Below are 20,295 nucleotides of genomic sequence, written 5' to 3' on the forward strand. Positions count from 1 at the left end.
ATACTGTATCTGCTCTCAATCTTCACCTCACCGCTAGTCTAGGCCCTGACTGCTTGACCAAGTTATAACAGAAAGACAATGAGGTTTGGGATGCATCCCACCACCAAAGTTGGAAGATACATCCTTGGAAGCAGGGGGTTACCAACCCTGGCTAAGAAAACAATGGCCTGTCTCTGAGCCCAGGAAATAAAAATAGGTGTTAGCTGCTGACCACTAAACAGGGATTATCTGTCTGGGAAAAGACAGGGAAAGTTAGCAAATCAAAGGATAGCTTTAGCACTCCACCATTTGACACGGAGAGGACAGGGAGGGGTTCTTTCTTCAACCCCATGACACTCCTAGACAGTTGGGATCCAGACACTGTAGGAGGAAAAACACGTTTTGGCCATGTCAGGTAGGGCGCAGTGGCGGCTGGTCCATAGGTGGTGCAAGGGCAGCGACCTCCCACCACTGGCACGCAGGAGGAGAGGAAAAGCTACTCTGTGCATTTACAACCTCCAGAAATGCAAATGGACGAACTGACAGATTTGCCAGTTCGTTTTGCTTTAATGTCTGTGCAGGTGTCAACGGAAGTGTACAGAGGAACAACACAGGGCAGGGGGTGCATCAGCTCCATGTATTGCACGTGTGAAGAGCGCTCTTCACGCATTCGCAACCCATAGACATGCTGCGCATGCTCTTTGCAGCACAGCTTGTCTAGTATTGATGCATGCAGGGGCTGTGAGACAAAATCGCCCCAGGCCCTATCAGTAGTCCGGATGGAGCAGGAGTGAAAAGAGGATCAACACTCAGCTCTAACTTGATTCCTGATACGGCTGTGATCAGCACGTTCCTGCCGCTGCAATAAGAGACTGAAGTGAAGCCATTCAAGATGTGCAGAAACACGCAGGCAAGTCAACTATGAAAAGGAATCCTTTCAGAGCAGAATTCCTCTAAAACAGCACAGCACCTACCGGGATATAAAACTGCCTTCAAATGAAGCCTGACTTTTCCTATAAATTTACATCATCCATGACAATCACACTTCTGTACACTTTTTATATATATATATATATATATACATATATATATTCTGTACTCATTGTTCAGTCTTTGCTTTAATTATCAGCAAGAGGAAGTGCTGAATTTGAAGAAAAAAATACTCCAATGTGTGCCAAAGGAAAGGGGGTTTAAGTCAAACGGCCAGAGCTTTAAAATCAGAGTCTGACAGGCAATTTACAAATGTATTTCATAATAAATCTGCTGCAATGAAAATGGCCTCAAGCACATATTTGACAGTTTTAAAACCCGGGACATGTATCGGGTCTAGAGATCATCAGTTCAACAAGTACTTACTTGCACCCACTGGGGTGAACCACTCAAGAACTCCATCAGAGATCATCAGTTCAACAAGTACTTACTTGCACCCACTGGGGTGAACCACTCAAGAACTTCATGTAGCAGCTTCCCTTGGGGCGACCCGGAGGAGGAGCTAGCGGAGTGCGGTCCATTGCGGTTGTTTACATATTTGACAGTATAACTGTTCTAGATTACCTAACTGGTCACAAAGAGGCTGCATTTCAAAACATTTTACAGGGTTAAGACACCTGATGCAGAAGTCTATGTCCGCCCAGTAATTTTGAGGAGATTATACTGGAAATGATGACTCTAGGGATTAACACAGCTCTGGGAGAGTTCTTTGTTTTGTCCATTCACAGTTTTGACTCATAAAGTAGTATAGAGGATTAAAGTGCCTGCTGCAAGGCATACCGTGTAACATGCAGATCACAGAATATTTAGCCAGGTAAGTGGGCCACTGCTTCTGACACTGAGGTCATTTTGATACTTCCAGTTCCTAAATAGAAATATTCTAATATTGTACAGTGATCTATTTACTGCCATGAAGGTGCTGCATGCAAACTGTAAGTCATGGGTTTACAAACTTATTTTTTCTCAATCTGTTATTATTTTAAGAGTGCAAATGTTAATTTCTTCGGGAAGTGATAAAGTTTTGTTAGTACAGACAATTACAATCAACTCCATTACGCACTGGCGTAACGAAACTGGAGGGGGCCTCCCTGCAATGCAGGTGGAGGGGCCCCCTCTGGGCTCGAACAGGTGCTCTGCAGCCAGAGTGCTGTCCTGAGGGGGCCCCTTGGTGCTTGGGGGCCCCCCGCACTGCAGGGGCTGCGGGGGCCTGTGTTACGCCCCTGCCATTACGTTTTATATTCAAACTATATGTTCCTCCCAGCCATTTACTCTTCACATATAACGTCTAGAAGTTTGGATGATATGAGATTCCTACACCCTGTAAGACTCGATGTCTTGTGTAACATTTCCTATACATTGATTTACACACTGATTTGCTGTGCCTCTCTGTGTGATGTACGCACCATGACACCCTACACTTAGATGAGTAGTGTTATAAAATAATTACATAGAAGAATTTAGTAGATTTCAGTTAAATCAATATCACACTATTTAAAAAAAAAAAGTTTTCAGTGTTAGAACTCCCTGCCATTTCCCACCGGGAGTCAGGCTTGCTTCCTTCGCTCACTCCTTTGATAATATACAGTGATATATTTTTGCCACACCACTTTCAAAATTCACCAGCCGCCACTTGGTAGGGGAGGGGCCACAAAACTGAAGAGAGTGTGCCTTGTGGTAGCTGGGTCCTGCCATGGTGAAACAGGGGATCCTGGGTAGTTTTATAGTAAGGGAAAGAATAAGTGCTGTGAAAGAAGGTGGCAGAACTGCAAACAAACAGCTAGGATTAGGTGGGAGATTTTCTCCAGTCACTTGCAAGCGCACAAGATAAATCTGGCACTTCAACCACCACCATCGCAGAACAGTTCTGGATCATGGAAGACTCCAAATGAAGAAGAAGGCCCTGCTGGAATAAAATGCTGACTGCTTACACTGCCGCAAGAAGAGGACTCTCACAAGAACTCGAGGAACCCTGAATCCTGCTGGCACCCAGTACCTGCTCTCCAATGGGCAAGTGATTGGCCTCATGTTTACCCGCCTTCAGGGGCACCAAAAGCAGGATGACACGATTCAAAGGGCCCAGCTGACTAAAGCGAACTAGATTCTTAAGAAGACCTGAATCGAGAGAGAGAGCTGGTGCCCAGAATCCTACCCTGAGGAGCTCGAGTTTGCAGGGATGACCAAAGCAAGCTTTCCCAGGACTTGAACCTGATTCAGAGTAAAGCGGACAGGTTACTCCATCACAATGTGATAGATATTCCATCTGCCATAGGCTATAATGCAGGTGTAATAAGTCAGATGGTATATCCGACACAGAGTAACCCATCTACTAAAAATTAAATGATGCCCTCAGTCTCCAGATAAAACCTTTGGCTGTGACAACCCGCTTGGTCTATTTGACCCGTGTTCACTCTGGTCAGCCTGAAATTGTGCTTACATCCCTGCCCATCACAAAATGTTGTTTTTCCATAGTACTTTACTTTTTCCAGGCTCTTTTTGCCTTAAAATTTAAAAATGAATGACCCATTTTAATGACCTTCTTTTCATTTTTCTCATTAAATGTCTATTTTGTTTATTTTGCAAAATTAGTTTGGAAATCTTATGTTGCGTTCTTTAGCTAGAATTTAGCGAACACTGCTCTGGGGATTCGCTGCTGCTTGTTTCATAGATACCAGGAGCTGAGCAGTAAGGCTCTCAGAAAAGTGTTAACCCCATTTCTGACACCCATGCACTGATCCACTGTCATCAGTACTTTTGTAGTGTCCATATGCTCAATCAAGAGCTCTCCGGCAAGAGTGCTGTGCTGAGGGGGCCCCCTGGAGCTTGGGGCCTCCCCGCACCGCGGGGGCCTGTGTTACGCCCCTGCCCGTCATCCAGGCTAGAAGAATTAATGCATTAGTTCACAAAAAGTGCCTCGTTATGCCGCATAATTTGCCTTTTTTGATGCATAATTTAGCCAACTCTCCGCATAATTTGGTTCCCCCTGTGGCTTAATTTCAAGTGGCCCTGAGTATAAACAACACCAACAATCAAAGAGCACATGGCAAAATAGATGAGTAGGTTAAACGTTTGCTGCAGAGATATGCAGTGTGAGCTGGTCACAAATTGAAATATTTGCACAGTCTGCTCAGCATTTTATCTTTCCAAGTCAAAAAGGAGTGCCTTTGTGTTGAGTAATATTGACCTATTATCTAAGCCCCGAGGCACAATTTAATTAGCGATGTATGTTTTGTATATGGGTGTATAGAGCGCAAACGTAGCCGTAGAACATCACAGCGCGGATAGTTGCCTGGCTACATTTGAGTGGTAAATCATATAAAGCTGCCAAACTGACTCTAGAAACAGGTCGATTGGAGAGTCTCGCTATATGATTTTATTCATGCAAGTCAAGCATCACACACTTCATATCTAGCCGCCGCTATGTCTTGCCGCATAAATCGTGACAAACAACCCCAAAAGCTAAAGCGCAAGAGGCAGAGCACAATGTGAACTTGTTTTTATTGCAGGTTAGAAAATAAATTATGGCTATTCGACTTTTTTTCACAATTTCAAGACCATAATAAGACCGGAACCTGTATTTTGGGGTGAAAAAACAAAAAACGAATTTCAGATTGATGTGATGGAAAAAATAAGGCTCTTGGCACATATATATTTTTTTTATGTGTGGTGTGCTATTAGCCACCTGTTTGCACTACTTAAAAACAAATTAAATTTGTGAATTATAAAACAATTACCTGACACGGTTATTTTATTTCCTAGGCACCAGAGCAGCCAACACAAACAGTCCGTCCTCCGTGCGCCGAGAGAGAGGGTGGTGCGACGTGCAAAACGTAGTCACCGTCACTGGCTGCTGCATAAAGCACCGCTCGGGGACTGGCCAAAAATAATGCCCAGGGCAGTCACTGGTAGCACTTTCCCTCGCTACAAGATTGACGGCCCTGGGGACCCACACACTGGTACCGCCAGACCACTCCACACCACTATGCTAGGGTGCGCTGCACAGCATGTACAAACAGGTGTGCTTGCACTCACATACAGGTGCTGCTGCCTGACCATGAGGCAAAAAAGTTGCATAGTGCAGTACAACTTTTTATGATGCAGCCCATCTCTGAATGACTTTTTGTGAATCTAGGCCCGGATTCCTTACTGCTCATACAGATTTAGTCTCCCAATAAGTTGCAGTGTTCTACGACATGGAAACTAGGAAGAAATTGTGTTTGACACTTTAAGAAATAACTTATTGTGCTGTATGTTGTGCTCCTTTCCACTTTGTTATCTCTCACGACCCCCTTAATCTCCACGTTTTTCTTTCTATTTTACTTTCCCATTTGACACTTGGAGCACTGCAAAGTGTTCCTTGCAAACTTAGTGATGTTATTTAAAATACAATATACTTGTAGCTTTTCCTACTTTTTTTACGTTCACTTACATGTGTACTCTTTTCCATGTGTCTGCACGAGAATGGTGACATTATTTATACTGCTTTTAAAGGTTATGAAATGGGTTCTCTATGGTTTCTTTACAATACTGAAATTATAAAAATGAAAAGAAGGATAACATACATAAAGAACTTCACCCGTTACTTCTTAAATGAATGCAGACTGTTCCAGTTGGAATTATATGCATGCAAAAATTAAAAAAATGTTTCCCCCTTTTGCCGCCCTAGCCCTTTTGCCGCCCAAGGCAGCCGCCCAGTCTAACGGTAGAAACGGCCCTGATGATACTTGTATGTATACCGAAATTGCATCAATATTTAAAAAAATATATATATTTATGGAATTTGTGAATCCCAGTCCTTTCAGGCAAACATTTTATAGAATGGAAATTTTATGGCAAAGGTTATAGCATAGTTCATCCCAGCTGAGAATACTGTCTTCAATGGAAATGTATTCAATTTAATAAAATGTGTATATAGTTAACAGTGCATAACATTTCATTTTACATGAGATAAAAATTCTGCACTTACATTCTGGGATGTCCAATGAAAAATTCTTGAGATCCTCACTAGAATACTGAAAAAGTGAAAGAAAAGTTAATGACGCACAAAATAAAAAAACATCTATTTTACAACACCATCATAATAATGTCCATCCATGAGTCGCACTACTGGAAGCTAGTCGTGAATGGTCCTTTGAAAAGCTAGACCTCTTTGCAGATGTTTTATTATACCTGAACTGGTAAAGACTAAAACTCTTTTTGAGGTTACTTATAGGTTTTTTTTGTGTATAAGTTTTTATTGGCATTTTTATAATTACAATACCAATACTTACATGCTCCGGAAAAAACACAGTATTTTAACAAAGAAACATCACTGTAAGCCCCCCTCCCCGCCTCAAATATAGTCACAAAGGCAGTGTAGGAATACTGTACAGTGTTGGCGGTTCGCGTTTAACCAGTACATGCAAAAAGGCAGGAGACATCTTTCAGTCCAAATTTTCACCATACTATCTCTACATCTACATCAATTCACGCGTCTAAGGGGGCAATTAGTCTAGACTGAGCCAGCAGTTCAGAAAGCATCACTGCCCAGGCCAATAGGTCATCCACCAGTTTTTTGTCCCTACGCATTTTGCATATACGGCACTCTTCTGCATTCCCCCACTAGGGGTACTTATAGTTGTCAATTTATTTCACAGACGTTTTCTCTTATTGACCGCTGTAGCGCTTCCTACCAAGTCAGTTCTTAATAAATTGCCTATCACATGGGTGAAAGGTTGATCAATTTGTTACTTTGACAAACACCTTTAATCTTTGGTCTACAAATGTCAGACTACGTTTCCACTTGTAAATCCTTCTCCACCTGATTCTCTACATTAAAAGAGGAAGTGTGCACTTATAAAACTCATGCATATCTGAGACTTAGTCCTTTGAAGTTCCAAATGCATATGTACATATCTCTACAAACGATTACTTGAGATGTTCAACAAAAGGGGTGACGACCCCCATAAAGCCTTCACTTAGACGATCGGAAAGGTATTGGGTCAGACAAATGGAAGGTATTTTATTGCAGTGGCAGGGACATTGTTGAGTTCGGAGTCCACAGTACCATAGAATATAGGGCAAGCATTGGCAAAGCCAACAGGTCTGGCCTGGGCTCTAATACAAAAGGGTAAGATAAGCAAACCTTGACCTCCTGGCTTTAGTGGTAGGTCCTACAAGGTCCCCCTCACAGTTAAAAACATTTAAATAAAAGGATCATGTTGCAGGATCAGAGTACTCGAACAGGTGAAAGGCACCCTGAAATTGCTATTTATGGTTCATCGCTTCTATATGGAGACTGCGGACTATGAAAAGGAACTCAACACGGGTCTACAAGTTTTACAGTCCACAGTCCTGCTACGACTGTTAGCAGATTATGGTTTCTATATTTGATGTGTTGAGTGGGCAGCCTCGATCATGAGACCATGGACAATAAAACTTGTGGACCCATGATGGGTTTCTTCCGTAGTCTGTGGCCTCACAGCCTACGGGTACCATTTTAGGTATTTGGAGTCCACAAACTAAAAAAGTCTACCAATAAGTTTACGAATAAGTAACAACACTTACAAGCACAACATAATTAAATAACAACAACTGCTCAAGTTAATAAAGAATACTATGTTTATATTCATATTTCATAGTGTTAACGGTATGGTGATTTGTAAGGTTCTCTGTAAGGTTCACAACATTTATAATTGCAACGGTCACATCATGGCGGAGGTCTTGAGCATCGCCGCCAACTAGCTAGATAACAACGCACTTAAGAAAGATAGAACGTAAGAGGGCCAGGCCAAGCTAAGAAAGAGTTCTGGTTCAAAGGCAGCACAGGTCAATGGAGGTTTGGTTCTAGAACAAGTGGTCTTGGAATAATGCTTGTAAAGAAGATGCTCAAGAGGTTCATCAATGGCATGGCAACTACTTTAAGCTTTCTTTCAGTAGATGTTGTGGGGAAAGAAATCAGACACAGAATTCAGAAAACACATCTAGAGACACATCAGAGATTTTGTAGTTTAAGTGCAAAGAATGGCATAGAAACTATTTACAACTCATGGTGGTGAGACATGCATGGAAATGGACTGACTAGTGGGTGTTTGGTACTGCCATTCTTTATGGATCAGTTCATTTTTCTTATGACTTTCTCCTATGAATACAACCTGGTGGACTGCTGAAGCAAATTACTTGTGAAATAAACAAGGTGATGCAGTGACCCTTAGTCAATATAGCACTCACTTTATCTCTACCAATGATAGTGAGTGACTCTGACATTATTTAAATCTGTACCAGGGAACTTTTGGATGTTCACATCTCTGAACTGTTTTGGTGATTGCACAATAATGTGGAGGAGAGCTGGTGAAGTCTGGTATAAATGAAGAGCGGTATGACCCTGCTGACAGAAAATGTTAACCTACACCACACATAATATGCTTCTTGCATACCTCATTAAAACACTAGAGCATAACTTAGCAACAGCCCACTTCCACTCTCTGTACCTGGCTACCCATCCAATCACTCATTGACTGTACCTTTGCATCTGAACTTTCAACTTGAGCTTCACACGTAGTTATGATGACACACTTTCTATCTGCTACTCCATGCTCTGAAGAACTGCGAAAAAGTGGATTATTAGTTGAAGTGGATGGTAGCCCCCTTCAAGTAATAACAGGACTATTCCTTACTAGGCCCAGTTAGGTCGCAGTAACTTGCACCTGATCTCAACCCTTGGTAATTGTAGCACAGGGCAGACAGGCTTAACTTAGGAGAAATGTGCAAAGCATTTATCAGCACTAAAACAGTTAAAAAGTAGAAAACATAAAACCATAAAAATCCCCCTCCAACTTATACAAAACATAAAGAAGATTTGAATGAAAACAGACACCAAAACAATAAAAAACTAATGCAGGGAACTGAAGATATGATTTTTCAAAGATTTAGGTGTGTCTAGAGCGAAATAGCACAAAGCAGCAACTGCAGGTATCTGGTAGCACTAGACCGGGTCAAAGTTAAAAGTTAAGTCCAATCGCGGATTGGACACAGGCATCAGGTTCATCTCAATAGAAAGTTTACCTTCTGAACTAGTAATTTTTCTGGAGAAAAATCCTCGATTAAAGGGTTGTTGACTGGTCAGGGTGCCACCTGGATCTGAAGAGAGGGTCGTTGACGGTGGACAGGTAAAGTGCAGGACCTCGATGAGAGCCTCAGCTATAGTGGAAAATTCAAAACTCTCCACGGCGAGAATTCTCAAAGTAGGCGAAGCCTGGGCCAAGGAATGTGTTTTCATCGTCAGGGTGCTGCTTGACATTGCTCCCAGTGAGTTCCATACGATCAGACTTAAAAACTTTTCTGGACATCAATATCCTTCCAGCAGTGCAAACCAGCAAGTTGAGTAGGACCAGGAGTTCAAAAACGGTGGCTGCGGCTCAGCGGCAGTCCACTGGTAGCCTCGGATTCTTTTGGAAAATAAAGCTAAGAAAAAAGTTCTTAAGTGTCCAGTCTTGTGATTTAGAAGGGGGTGAAAAGTACACTCTAACACCACTCAAGAGCCCAGGACCTTTTGGTTACCAATTGAGGGTTAGTACTCAATCTCCCAGAAGCCACCAGTAGGGAACCAAGGCAAATCCAGCTGGAACTGGTGAGTGGGTGCAGTAGAGATTTGGGCTTCCTGCAGCCCCTGTGGTCCTGGAGATTAACAGGAGGCTAGGCAACCAGCCCTTCAGTCCTGGGTGCAGGTGGGTAGCTGCTCTAGCCCTTGGGGTTTCTATCCACAGGTTCAACAGCAAATGCAGTCCTCCTTCTGTCTTCCAAAGGTCCAAAGGTGTTTAGAGGAGGGTACTGAAGGTGCCACTTGTATACTCTGTGCCAGTCTGTGGGTGGGGGAAACACCTGGGAACTCCCTAACCAATAGGAAAAAAATTCCCAGTGCACCCATACCCATTGGTACAGAATTTCCTACGTGTTTTACTGTAACGTATTTCACAGTGTTCCTCTCTACCTAAAACCAATATGACACAACATTTCTTCCCTTGGGCGGAGCTTTGGGCACATCCCTGAAGGGGTGTCATAGGGAAATCATAAGCTCCCCCTGTAAACTAGATCTGGAACAGGTTTCCTCCAACTGGGATTCGACAATGGCAGAGCCACCATAGGTGCGAGTTCCATCTGTCTGTGATAGGGGAAGCCCCTTGGAAACTGGTGCATTTGGTAGGCCCATCCCCCAGGCCACCCTGTCAGGAGGAGATCACACCTCCTCCCAGTCAATGCCATTTTGTTCTCTTTCCCGGTAGCCATTCAAACCTCCTTGCAGGGGGACAGCAGGCTACCAGCTGACCGTTGGGTATTAACTCTGAAAAGGCTACTAGAGGCTTTAGGCAGGACAAATTAAACTTTCTAAAACTATAATTTCCAAAATAGTAATTTAAAATCTATCTTGACCATTAGATTAGATGTTACATTACTATTAATTTAAGTCCATGAACACTTGCATGCGCACTTTACGAATTCACAAAACATAACATAACTTGGTTCTAGCTATTCCCGTACTGAAGTTATGCATTATAGGTTGTTATTATGTAACCCATGACTTCCCACTCTGAAAAATTACTTTGGGGATTTGTGACCCCTAAAAACTTGCCAAATTGGTTAAAGATCATAATTGGCACATTTAACTCACCTATAAGTCTCTAGTAAATTGTACCCAGAGTACCCAGGTCCGGTACATTAAATATCACAAGTGGTTTACAGCACTCATCGTGCCATCACTAAAGTGGCAAGACAAAGCATGTCCTAAGGCCTGCCCATGCAGCCCGAGTGTGCAGGTTTAAAACTGCAAATGCGACCTGACAAAATAAACCTTTTGCCAGGCCTAAACCTTCCTGCTAATTACTTATAAGTCACCCCTAAGGTAGGCCCTAAATGCCCATAGGGCAGAGTGCATGGTATTTAAAAGTAGGATATATAAAATGTAAGAACACATGTCCTACACTTTAAATAACATGCTTCTGGTCCCCTGAACGATGGCACCCAGAGCTAGATAAAAGCCCTTTGCTTGTTTCCTCAGCAAAAATATTGGAGACATTTGTGATAACTTGTCCTTTGTTCAACAGACCAACATAGTCTCCTTGTCCTGTTGGTGTTAACTCCAAATAAATCTTACTATTACTTCCCATCAACTGCTGGAAAAAGGTTGAGTCTTTCATTTTAGCTGGACTTTATTATTGTAACTCACTAAATACTTGCATTAACAGCATAAAATCAATATACACTCTGCTGCAAGGCTGCTAATGGACAAGTTATCACATGTGCCCACCTCACACCTACTCTGCACTGGTTGCCTGCAACCATTTTGATCCATCTTCAAGGCTATGCGCATATGCTACAACGCCCACTATGTTAAAGGACCTCAACTACTTCAGCAGAAATTTCATTTCTCCTCTCCTGTTAGAGAACTTTATTTGTCTTCAGTTCATTTACCAATGATTCCTAAGATCCACAGGCTGACATCTAGAGACTGCCCTTTCTCCTTTTTGGCTGAGAAGCATTGTAAATCTCTCCAGCTCTCTCTTCAATGTCCGTTCAGTCTCTTCACATTTTTACAAAAAACTTAAAGCATGGCTTTTTCAATTGCAGGTCCCGCAATAGATTTCCTTCTTTACCACCAAAATCAGTGTCAGGATACCTCTTGGGATAGCACTGCGCTCTATAAATACTATTCGATCATCCAATCACTCCATAAAATGGGGTCAAAATATAAGTGTGATATTTATGTGGGCAACATTTCGTTAGTATCTGTGGCACTCTGGAAGTCGCTAGTTGCAACCCAAGTAAAACTCCTCAGTGGGTTAGTATAATTTTCGAAAAGAAGAGCGTAATATGCAGGCCACAGGCTTTATTGCAAGTGATAAAGTCCAGGAGGTTAATGCTCGGATTACTTACCAATATTATTGATTATTCGTAGTCTTCCTTCCAGCAGTCCTTACTTCATGAGCTGTGACCTGTCACCCAGACATTGTTTTCCTATCTTATTTTTTTAACCCTCCCCTCCATTTTTAGGCCGAGCCTAAGGGCAGCTGCTCTGCGAGGCATGCTGTATTAGAGCATGCTCTTGAACCCCCGCCCACTCTCCGCCTACATTTCTCACTGGCTTATGTCATTGCCCTTCGTAAATGCTGGCTTCTGATTCGTACATAGGCTTGTTAGTCTCTCCTTAGTACCGCCTTGTCTTCAATTGTAACCTCCCACGAGGACTGGCCCTTTTACTTCGGTTGTTACACGGTCTGCTTTATAAGTTGGTGAGCACTATTTTCTTTAATGCTCTTACCCTATTCCACTCACAGCATCGGAGCACCCGCCAGCTTTGTTTTAGATATTAATATATTTTTATTCAAATTACAGCATGGTGCGCATTAAAGCTTCCGCGCTTATTTAATTATTTAATATACGGTGTGGTCCGCATTCACTTTAGCAGCCGCGACTATTTAATTACCAGCGCGGCCCGCTTTCACTTTAGCAGCCACGGTACAGAGCTTTTGAAATTACTTTTTTTTTATTTTTACTTTGGGTGAAAGCACCATATGCGCTTTCACTATAATGGTGGACATGCTCCTTTGTTTAGACGGTGCTCACAATAACCTGAATATGCGAGCAGTGTCTAAAAAAAGGGGTGTGACCACCATTACAGTGGTCTTCCATTTGCGAGAGTTTGAGCTCTTGGCATTAAAAACAACAATGCCTTTTATATATGTGTTCTTTTTAAAAACACATAAATAAAAGGCATTGTCATTTTCAATGCCAATAGCTTAAACGCTTGCAAATGAGATACGTATTGTATTGAAAATCCTTGCTATTTTACTACTATGGTAAGTAGAAGTCTCAGCTCAATCTAACCCCTAGCTGTGCAAACTTCTCAAAAAGGAATCTCACCCAAAGTACTTCCTAATTTCTAAGCATTGAACACAATGTTGGAAAATTAGAAAGAAGAATGTGCAGGAGGTGGGGAAGAATTAAAGACAGCCAGGGGCAAGGCTGGTGCTGAGAACAATGTAACTAATCTGAGCATTACCTCCTCATCTATATTCCTCGTCCTTATGTTGTGAGGACATCCCCAATCCGATTCAACCACTAACAAAACATGTCACACCAAATTATTACTGCTGCCAGTGAACAGTGTAAACAGAGAAAAGAAATAAAGAATTCAACTATGGTGTACAGCTTTTAGAACATTTGATCCAAATGAATAGGTAGGACTATTTCTCATCTGGACACTAATGTAAACCTAAGTAGCAGCATCACAGATATCCTTCAAAAAGACTCTCTTAAGAAATTCCTCTAGTAGAACGACCATAAGCTTCTAAGGAAGAGATGTTGCTAACCGGATCCAACATCTTACAGTAGAAGTCTCCATTATCAGCCTGATCAAATATGACAAATAATGCAACCCCATTCCTAAAAGTGGCTATTCCTACTAATCTGACTGAAAGCAACCTACAGAAATCTAGCACATTTAAATTGTGCTTCCTTATCCGTAAACTGTGAGGGACTGTGAAGGGAGAACAAGAGAAGAATTTGTTAATTGATGAAAACTGAAGACCACATTGTCTAAAAAACCTAAATCAGTCCTTAGAACTACTTTGTCTGCACAAAAATGGAGAAAAGGTTTGAGACACTTTAAAGCACTGATCTCTCCAAGGTGACATCTGGAGATAATAGCCACTAACAAAACAAGCACTGGCAAAGCTTACTCAGGCCTTTTTCGTTTTGTCAATAGTTTTAGCTGATGCTGGCCAAACAAAAAGAAGAATTTCCTGACAATAAAGAAAAGCATTGGCAAAAATGTGTAATTATGTATGTATATGTGTGCATGTATCATCACATATAAGAAACTTTCATGACTACAACAGTCGTCATATGATCACATTTACATGAGCGCATGAGTCACCAAGAATGTGTGCGCATAAGCTTTCAGAGGGAAAAGGGAGGAGTATCTCTAGCATAAACTTTTAAAATACAACATTTCTGTTTTGCAATTTCCTTTCAAAATTGAAACCACATATTTTTGAATTCCATTTACCAAAGCGCCATGGTAGTGTGTGCGCTCACTGATGTTCTCATGGCCTACAGTGATAAGGCAACATATACAAATAACATTGTTTATTTCTGCAGTTTGCCACACAGTTCAAAAAGCCTTCACAATGTTCCTGAAAACCCTGCATGAAAACTAACTTTGACTTAAAACTTCTGATTACAGACTCTCCTTTTCTTTTGAATGAATCTCTCCTTCCTTTCCATGCTCTGCGTGCTTCCTCTCTCATAACCTAAGCCTGCTTAGGACCATAAACTATAAATGAAATGTGTTGCCAGCTCCATGAACTATTAACAGAGGAAATACCATAAAGGGATCTACAGAGCTTCTTAAAGCTAACAGCTTACTGACAACAAAGGTGGAAACAAGCATTGGCATAGCCAATAGATCTCGCTTTTGGAACCTTTTAAGTATTTAGTTATGCAGTACAATATCCTTGGTGCAACAACATCAACTGTTGCATGTCTAAACACTTGTAAGGTCCCAAAGGCGAGACCTCTTGGCTATGCCAATGCTTGTTTTATTTACGTGATGTCCTGCACGTACATCATTGAAGCGGTGTATTTAAAGAAGGCGCAATAGTCCCCTTTCTCTACGCACAAATGAAGGACATTTGAATTACGCGAGGAGAGCTTTGTGTCCCGGTAAGCACTGCGATGAGTGATGTTTGAGGTTGGTTGCTGTTGCGGGTTGTAATTGTTTAATATGTAGAACGAGTATTCGTCTTTACTGCCTGCGCGTGGGAAAGTTTAAATACCGACTGATTGCATGGTAGCAACAAGTTGGTTGTGGTCGTTTGACTTTGCGGCAAGAAAATAGATTTAATTGCAGCATTACCAGCTGACGTGTCACGGTTTAGGTGACACGAACGTGAGAGGCGCCTGACTTAGCATTAGCAGGGTGCTTTCTCATGTGAAGCATTCTCACGCCGATGTTGGTGTTATGTGGAAGGGGCATTATTTTTGACAGGCAAGTCCCACTCACGGAGATTTGACATTGAGAGACGCCTGTTTTAGTAACAGCGGGGTATGCTCGTAGGCTTGTGCATTAGTTTATTCTATGCCGCGAATAAAGACAGGGGATCTGTGACGGGTCAACAAAAGCAATAGACCTACAGAAACGTCAAACAGATGAAAGTGGTTTCAAGCAGCAATTGTAATGCAAGACACCAGCAGAGCAGACACAATTAACTGCAAAAGGCAGGCAGAGAGACACACAACCTTGTTCAAAGACCACCAAAGCACAGAGGCCAAAGTACTAGGAGCTGAAGTACACGAGAACCTCTGTGCAACGTCCTATTTATCAACAAGCATTGGCCGCACGGCACTAAAAGCAACATCGCGTGGCCGTAAAAGCGAAAGTCATCGCGATCACCCTGAAAGCGAAAGTGATCGCGATGACGTGCTAAAGCACGCTAGGGATGCGCGCGCAGAAGCGGGGGGAGGGGCGGAGATGGTGTTGAAGGCTGGGCGAGAAGGGGGGGGGAATGCGGGGAGCAGCTGTGCGCGTGCATGCCATCGTGCTCTCAAGCTTGTAGCCAGCACAAAAATGTGGGTAGCACTTTCAAAACCCACCTACTAAATGTCTCGCCAGACCAGCGCATGCGCTGGGTCAGGCGAGACCTAAAAAGGACCACGGACACCTTGAAGTGATAAAAGCAAATCCTACGAAAGGAGAGGGAAATGAACTCCAGACGGCTATGCGAAAAAGTTCAAAAGATAAAATTCTCAAATTGTCTGGGGGTCAGAACCTTGTAAGGTGTGAATATAGGCCATTGACTACGTGAGGTGCTGCTGACCCTAGCAAAAATCGTTCGGGGGGAAAATCCAAAACCTCACCTTGCTCAGAAGAAGCAGAATTAATGTTTTTGGACAAACACCACGTTTCTAAGTGTCTCAACTGATGGTAATATAATTTGATGGTAACTGGACATATGGATTGTTGAACAGACAGTCACCTCCTCCGAACAATCCACACTCTGAAGGCCTAGCTTCTAACGCTCCAAAAATCTAGACATCAGCTTTCGAGAGATAGATATGACAAGAGAGGAGACTGTAATGGGGATGAAGTTATAGAAAAAAAACATGAAGGCTGAACAGAAAGCTACGGCACTCGATTGATACCAGGTCTTCCAATGCCAGCAAGGAACCACCATAAGAGCTTCTGTATTGGTCCTCCTTGATATTCATGAGGCCCAAGAGCAGAAATGAAGGGAAAGCATAAAGTAGACCTCTGGCCATGTAATTGACATGGCATGACCTGCCCACACTTCCTGTAAAAGAAGAGAGCAGTAATGAGGTAAAAGGACGCCCTGGGATGAGGCAGCTAGGTCCTGTCAGAGATGATCAACCCTCTCCATTATTGCTTGCAATAAAAGGGTACACAAGCATAGGAAGGCTGATGGGACAATCTGTTCAGTTGATCCACAGACCCATTTTCTTTCTCCTTTCCAATGGAGGGACTCACTCCAAATGGAAGAAGCAATCCCTTTCTCCCTCACAAATGACCTTGAGAAGACAGCTTGTTTCAAGATGTCTCACAACCCCTTCAGCAGACTGCTGCTATGATGATCAGCAGAGGAAGAGTCAAGGAAATGTCCTTAGACAAGTGAACAGGGACCATTATAACAGGAAGTCATTAGCTTATGCTCCATCACAAATTGTTTTACCAGCTTCTCTAGATAATATCCAAACAGCTCAGTTCTGTTAAAAGGAAGATGAGACAAGAGGTCTTTTAGTGAGGCATCTTCCTTCCAAGACCTCATCCAGATAGGACTTCTGGCAGCCAAAGATGGTCTAGATGCCCCCAAAGAAGTGCATAAACAGCTGCTTGAGGTGTTAGAAAGGGCCCTAACTTGCTGCTTGATTAAAGATATGATACAGACAAACAATGGTCCGATCAGAAAAAGCAACAAGAGGTATAGGAGAACTGAATATATCAAAAGATCTCCTACCACTATAAGGAAAAGAAGAACAATCTTGTAGATTCAATCCACAGTTACGAGGTTAGGGCAGCAAAAAAGATTTCAAAAACAGAAGATTAAGACACATACACAAGATTGCAATTCTGAAAGTTTAGTTAAATCACTTATAAGTCTGTCTCAAAATACATTCTAATTTACACATTGTATTGAAAACTCTTAGCTTCACAAATGCATAAAGTGATAAAGATGAGTGCCCAGAGAAGGTGCTTGTGTGGCTAAGGAGTAGAAAAAGGAAAAGAAATAAGGGGGGTCATTTAGGCCTTTTCACAAATCATATTATTGCACATGGAAGCCTGTCCAGTATATAATTTCTATATAACCTATATAGCATCTGGAAGTGGTCCAGTTGTTATGCTACTATTGCCACTTTGCACAGGTATCCAAATGATCCAGGCTTAAGGAAAGAGTGTTGACGTTTCTACCGGACACCTGGAGAGGAAAAGGGGCCACTGATGCCTCAAACGTGGGTCTTCATCAGGACTGGGAAGGTGAAGGAGCGATCTGGATGCCGAAGTCATCCAACTGAGAAAACAGACGTGGAAATTTCCATGAAGCAGAAGGGCGCAAAGGCTCCACTCTGACGGGTGATCAATATCCACTTTAAGATATTTTCGTAACAGTGACTGTAACTGGGGAGAACACAAGCCTTCAAATTCAGCTTAGGCGTGTGGTCTAGCCATGCTTTTACTCAACTTTCCATGGCTAGGGAAAAAATCCACAACTGGAGTCTGGGGTACACAAAATGGAATTAATCACATGTGCCATGCATGCTGCTAGCTGTTACTAATGCAACCTCCTTCAAATGAAGTTACCCCGGTCCTTCGGGGTACTTTTGGGTTACCCCATTTTTTTGTGACTGCTCGATTAAAGATAGGCATACAAAACAGTCCTCACCTTGCTGCATGCTTGCAGTAAAGACTGAGCAGGACAGGTGGCCTAGGCATCAGCCTTAAGTGCAAAATTAAAGGTTGAACACATGCACTTATTGCCAACTTATTTCCTTTCGATAGCAGCAATAGGAGATGTATCTTCACAATTTATTGCGCCCGGAGATGCCAAACCAGACATTATCCATTAACATTTGGAGAGAGTTACCGGCCACTCTTATTGAAAATGTATCAATGGATGCCAATGATTAAGGAAGGGAAGGAACACAGATGTGTCCATCTCCTTCCATGAACTGTCAAGCACCTTCCAAACTGAATTATGAAGGAGCAGAGAATCAGATTGCCCACACCGATACGAGCTTCTATAACCTGGTTGATCACAGCCTGGATCATAGCTTGAGAAAAGTCAGATGAATCCTCAACATATGGCTGAGAGGTCACATCCTCCAGCTCGTCAGGCGAGGGTTCGTGTAGACAGATACTTCTGCCTTCATTTCTTTAGACAAAGAAATGAGTTCAAAGAGCTGAAACATGAATGCTGACAGCAAGAGGAAAGCACACACTGCTTTGCTTTATTACTAAATAATGATTCCACGCTGGCACAACCTTCTCTAGTGACTGCTGCCACATTTGAACTAGGCATAGGCAGTGGTACATCTGAGAAGAAGAATGGGCAGCTTCATTCAGTCTGGTTACCTCTTGATCTGCTTGGCAGGCAAGAGAGGCACAATTGATAGGCGCGTTCCATTGGCACGATCATGAAAGCCTTCCCTGTAGCCTCTATACAGTACCAGATTCAACATAAGAGGTATCGGCATTGGCAGAGATGCATGAATATAGATGATACGTATGCTAAATCACACCTTTCCTGACACAGTGGAGAAAAGTGCATAACATGGTCCCTGCGCTGGCGCGAGTACAGCCACAGGAACCTCAGCTCACAAAGAAACAATAAATACAAGGACCTGCCTTAGCTGGAAGGACAGAATGGAAAAACATGACTGCTTAATTCAAGACAAGAAAAAAAATCGGGATACTTTGGGTGAGTTTCCATTTTGAGACCTATGCGGGGCAAAGGTCAGCTTGAAATGGGCCTCGTACTCCCTGTAGAAGTAACAAGCATTGGCATAAAACTATATGTCTCGCTTTTGAGCCCTATTGCCTCAGCTAATGTCCTTTGTTTGTGTCGTACATGTATTAACAAATGTAGGGAAAAAAGCAAAAAGGCTAGATGACATGGGTGCATGATTTTTTACATTGAATGCGTGATCAGGGTCAGACTGGAACACAAAAAAGGCTCTAGCACCAATATAACAGTGCCCCCCCCCCATTCACTAATCGTTTAGCTGAAAAAAGAGGCCCAACTATGCAAATCAGGGCAATTTAGAACTTATAGAGTCATGCTGTGTAAGTGTATCGCAAGGTATGAGAGACAATGCATGTAGGCTTCCTACATCCGAAGTTTGTGGTAATAACGGAGAATTCAACCGTAAAAGCTGGCCCAACAGACCATAGAACAGACCCACAAACAGCCAAAAAAACAGACCACGCACTGACCTTTCACACCAACCATTCAAGCACTGCCAGATTGCCCTATAGGCTATTCCGACCTTGTGGTTGATGATGTATGCACGAATTTGAGTCATTATGAAAGCTCACATGCATCACCATGACTGCATGCTTCCAAAATGATGCAAGTGCTTTTTTAGGTCTCGCCTAGCGTTGCTGCGCACACGCGTAGGTCGCGCGGAGAGATTTATTGCTAATGAGGAGTTTTAGAGAAGGACTTGAAGCCCCGCCCCTTATTTCCATTGGCTGGTGTCACCATTTATGCTAAACAGTGGCCTGCCATTGGAAATAAGCTTTCTGGGGTGCCTCCAGTTCGCTTTTTTGTCCGGTACACCCGGACTAGCTCACCTGCTTCACAGCTGTTGTGAAGACTTTTCTTATCTGCTCGTTTATTTAACAAGAAGATAAGAAAAGTCTTCATGACAGCTGTGAAGCATGCAAGCCAGTGCTCCGGGCTTCCTGCAACCACGCTGCCTTCACGCCTGGAGCATGCACCAGTCGGATCTGTGATTGGTTGGCGGCAGACAGGGTCAGAGCTCAGAGGCGCAAGGGGTCACGGGGAGGACAGGGGTATTCCGGCAGACTGTGGGGCTAGTATCTGTGAACACAGGAATGTCTTTACCTTTGAGCATGTGTTATTGCCTCTAGTTAATCCCCCCGTGCCTAACAAAATCAATGTTCCGTCTGTAACGCCACTGGTGCTCATGTAAAGCGCTCAGATACTTTCGGTCGAGTCCACGCTATATAAAAAAACTCTGATTTTTTTTTTTAATAAACACCGGTGACATTACTACTTATTTGCATCGTCCCCAGTCTGATTTGGAAATTTGAATGTA

At 42.7% G+C, this 20,295-nt stretch overlaps 1 protein-coding gene across 10 annotated transcripts in view; it reads right to left on the minus strand.

Annotated features, from left to right (window-relative positions):
• TSPAN9 (tetraspanin 9) overlaps nt 1-20,295 on the minus strand; it is an 828,427-nt gene that overhangs the window by 471,882 nt on the left and 336,250 nt on the right. For all 10 annotated transcript variants that reach the window (XM_085652565.1, XM_085652573.1, XM_085652568.1 and 7 more), the window contains one exon: nt 5,933-5,978. Coding sequence is in view for 3 of the 10 variants with exons in the window: in XM_085652562.1 (XP_085508688.1) it covers nt 5,933-5,978 (46 nt within the window). In the remaining 7 variants the exon portion in view is untranslated. The remainder of the gene's footprint in view (nt 1-5,932; nt 5,979-20,295) is intronic.

Source organism: Triturus cristatus, chromosome 4_1, assembly GCF_964204655.1.
Source record: "Triturus cristatus chromosome 4_1, aTriCri1.1, whole genome shotgun sequence".
In the NCBI taxonomy this organism is placed as follows: domain Eukaryota; kingdom Metazoa; phylum Chordata; class Amphibia; order Caudata; family Salamandridae; genus Triturus; species Triturus cristatus.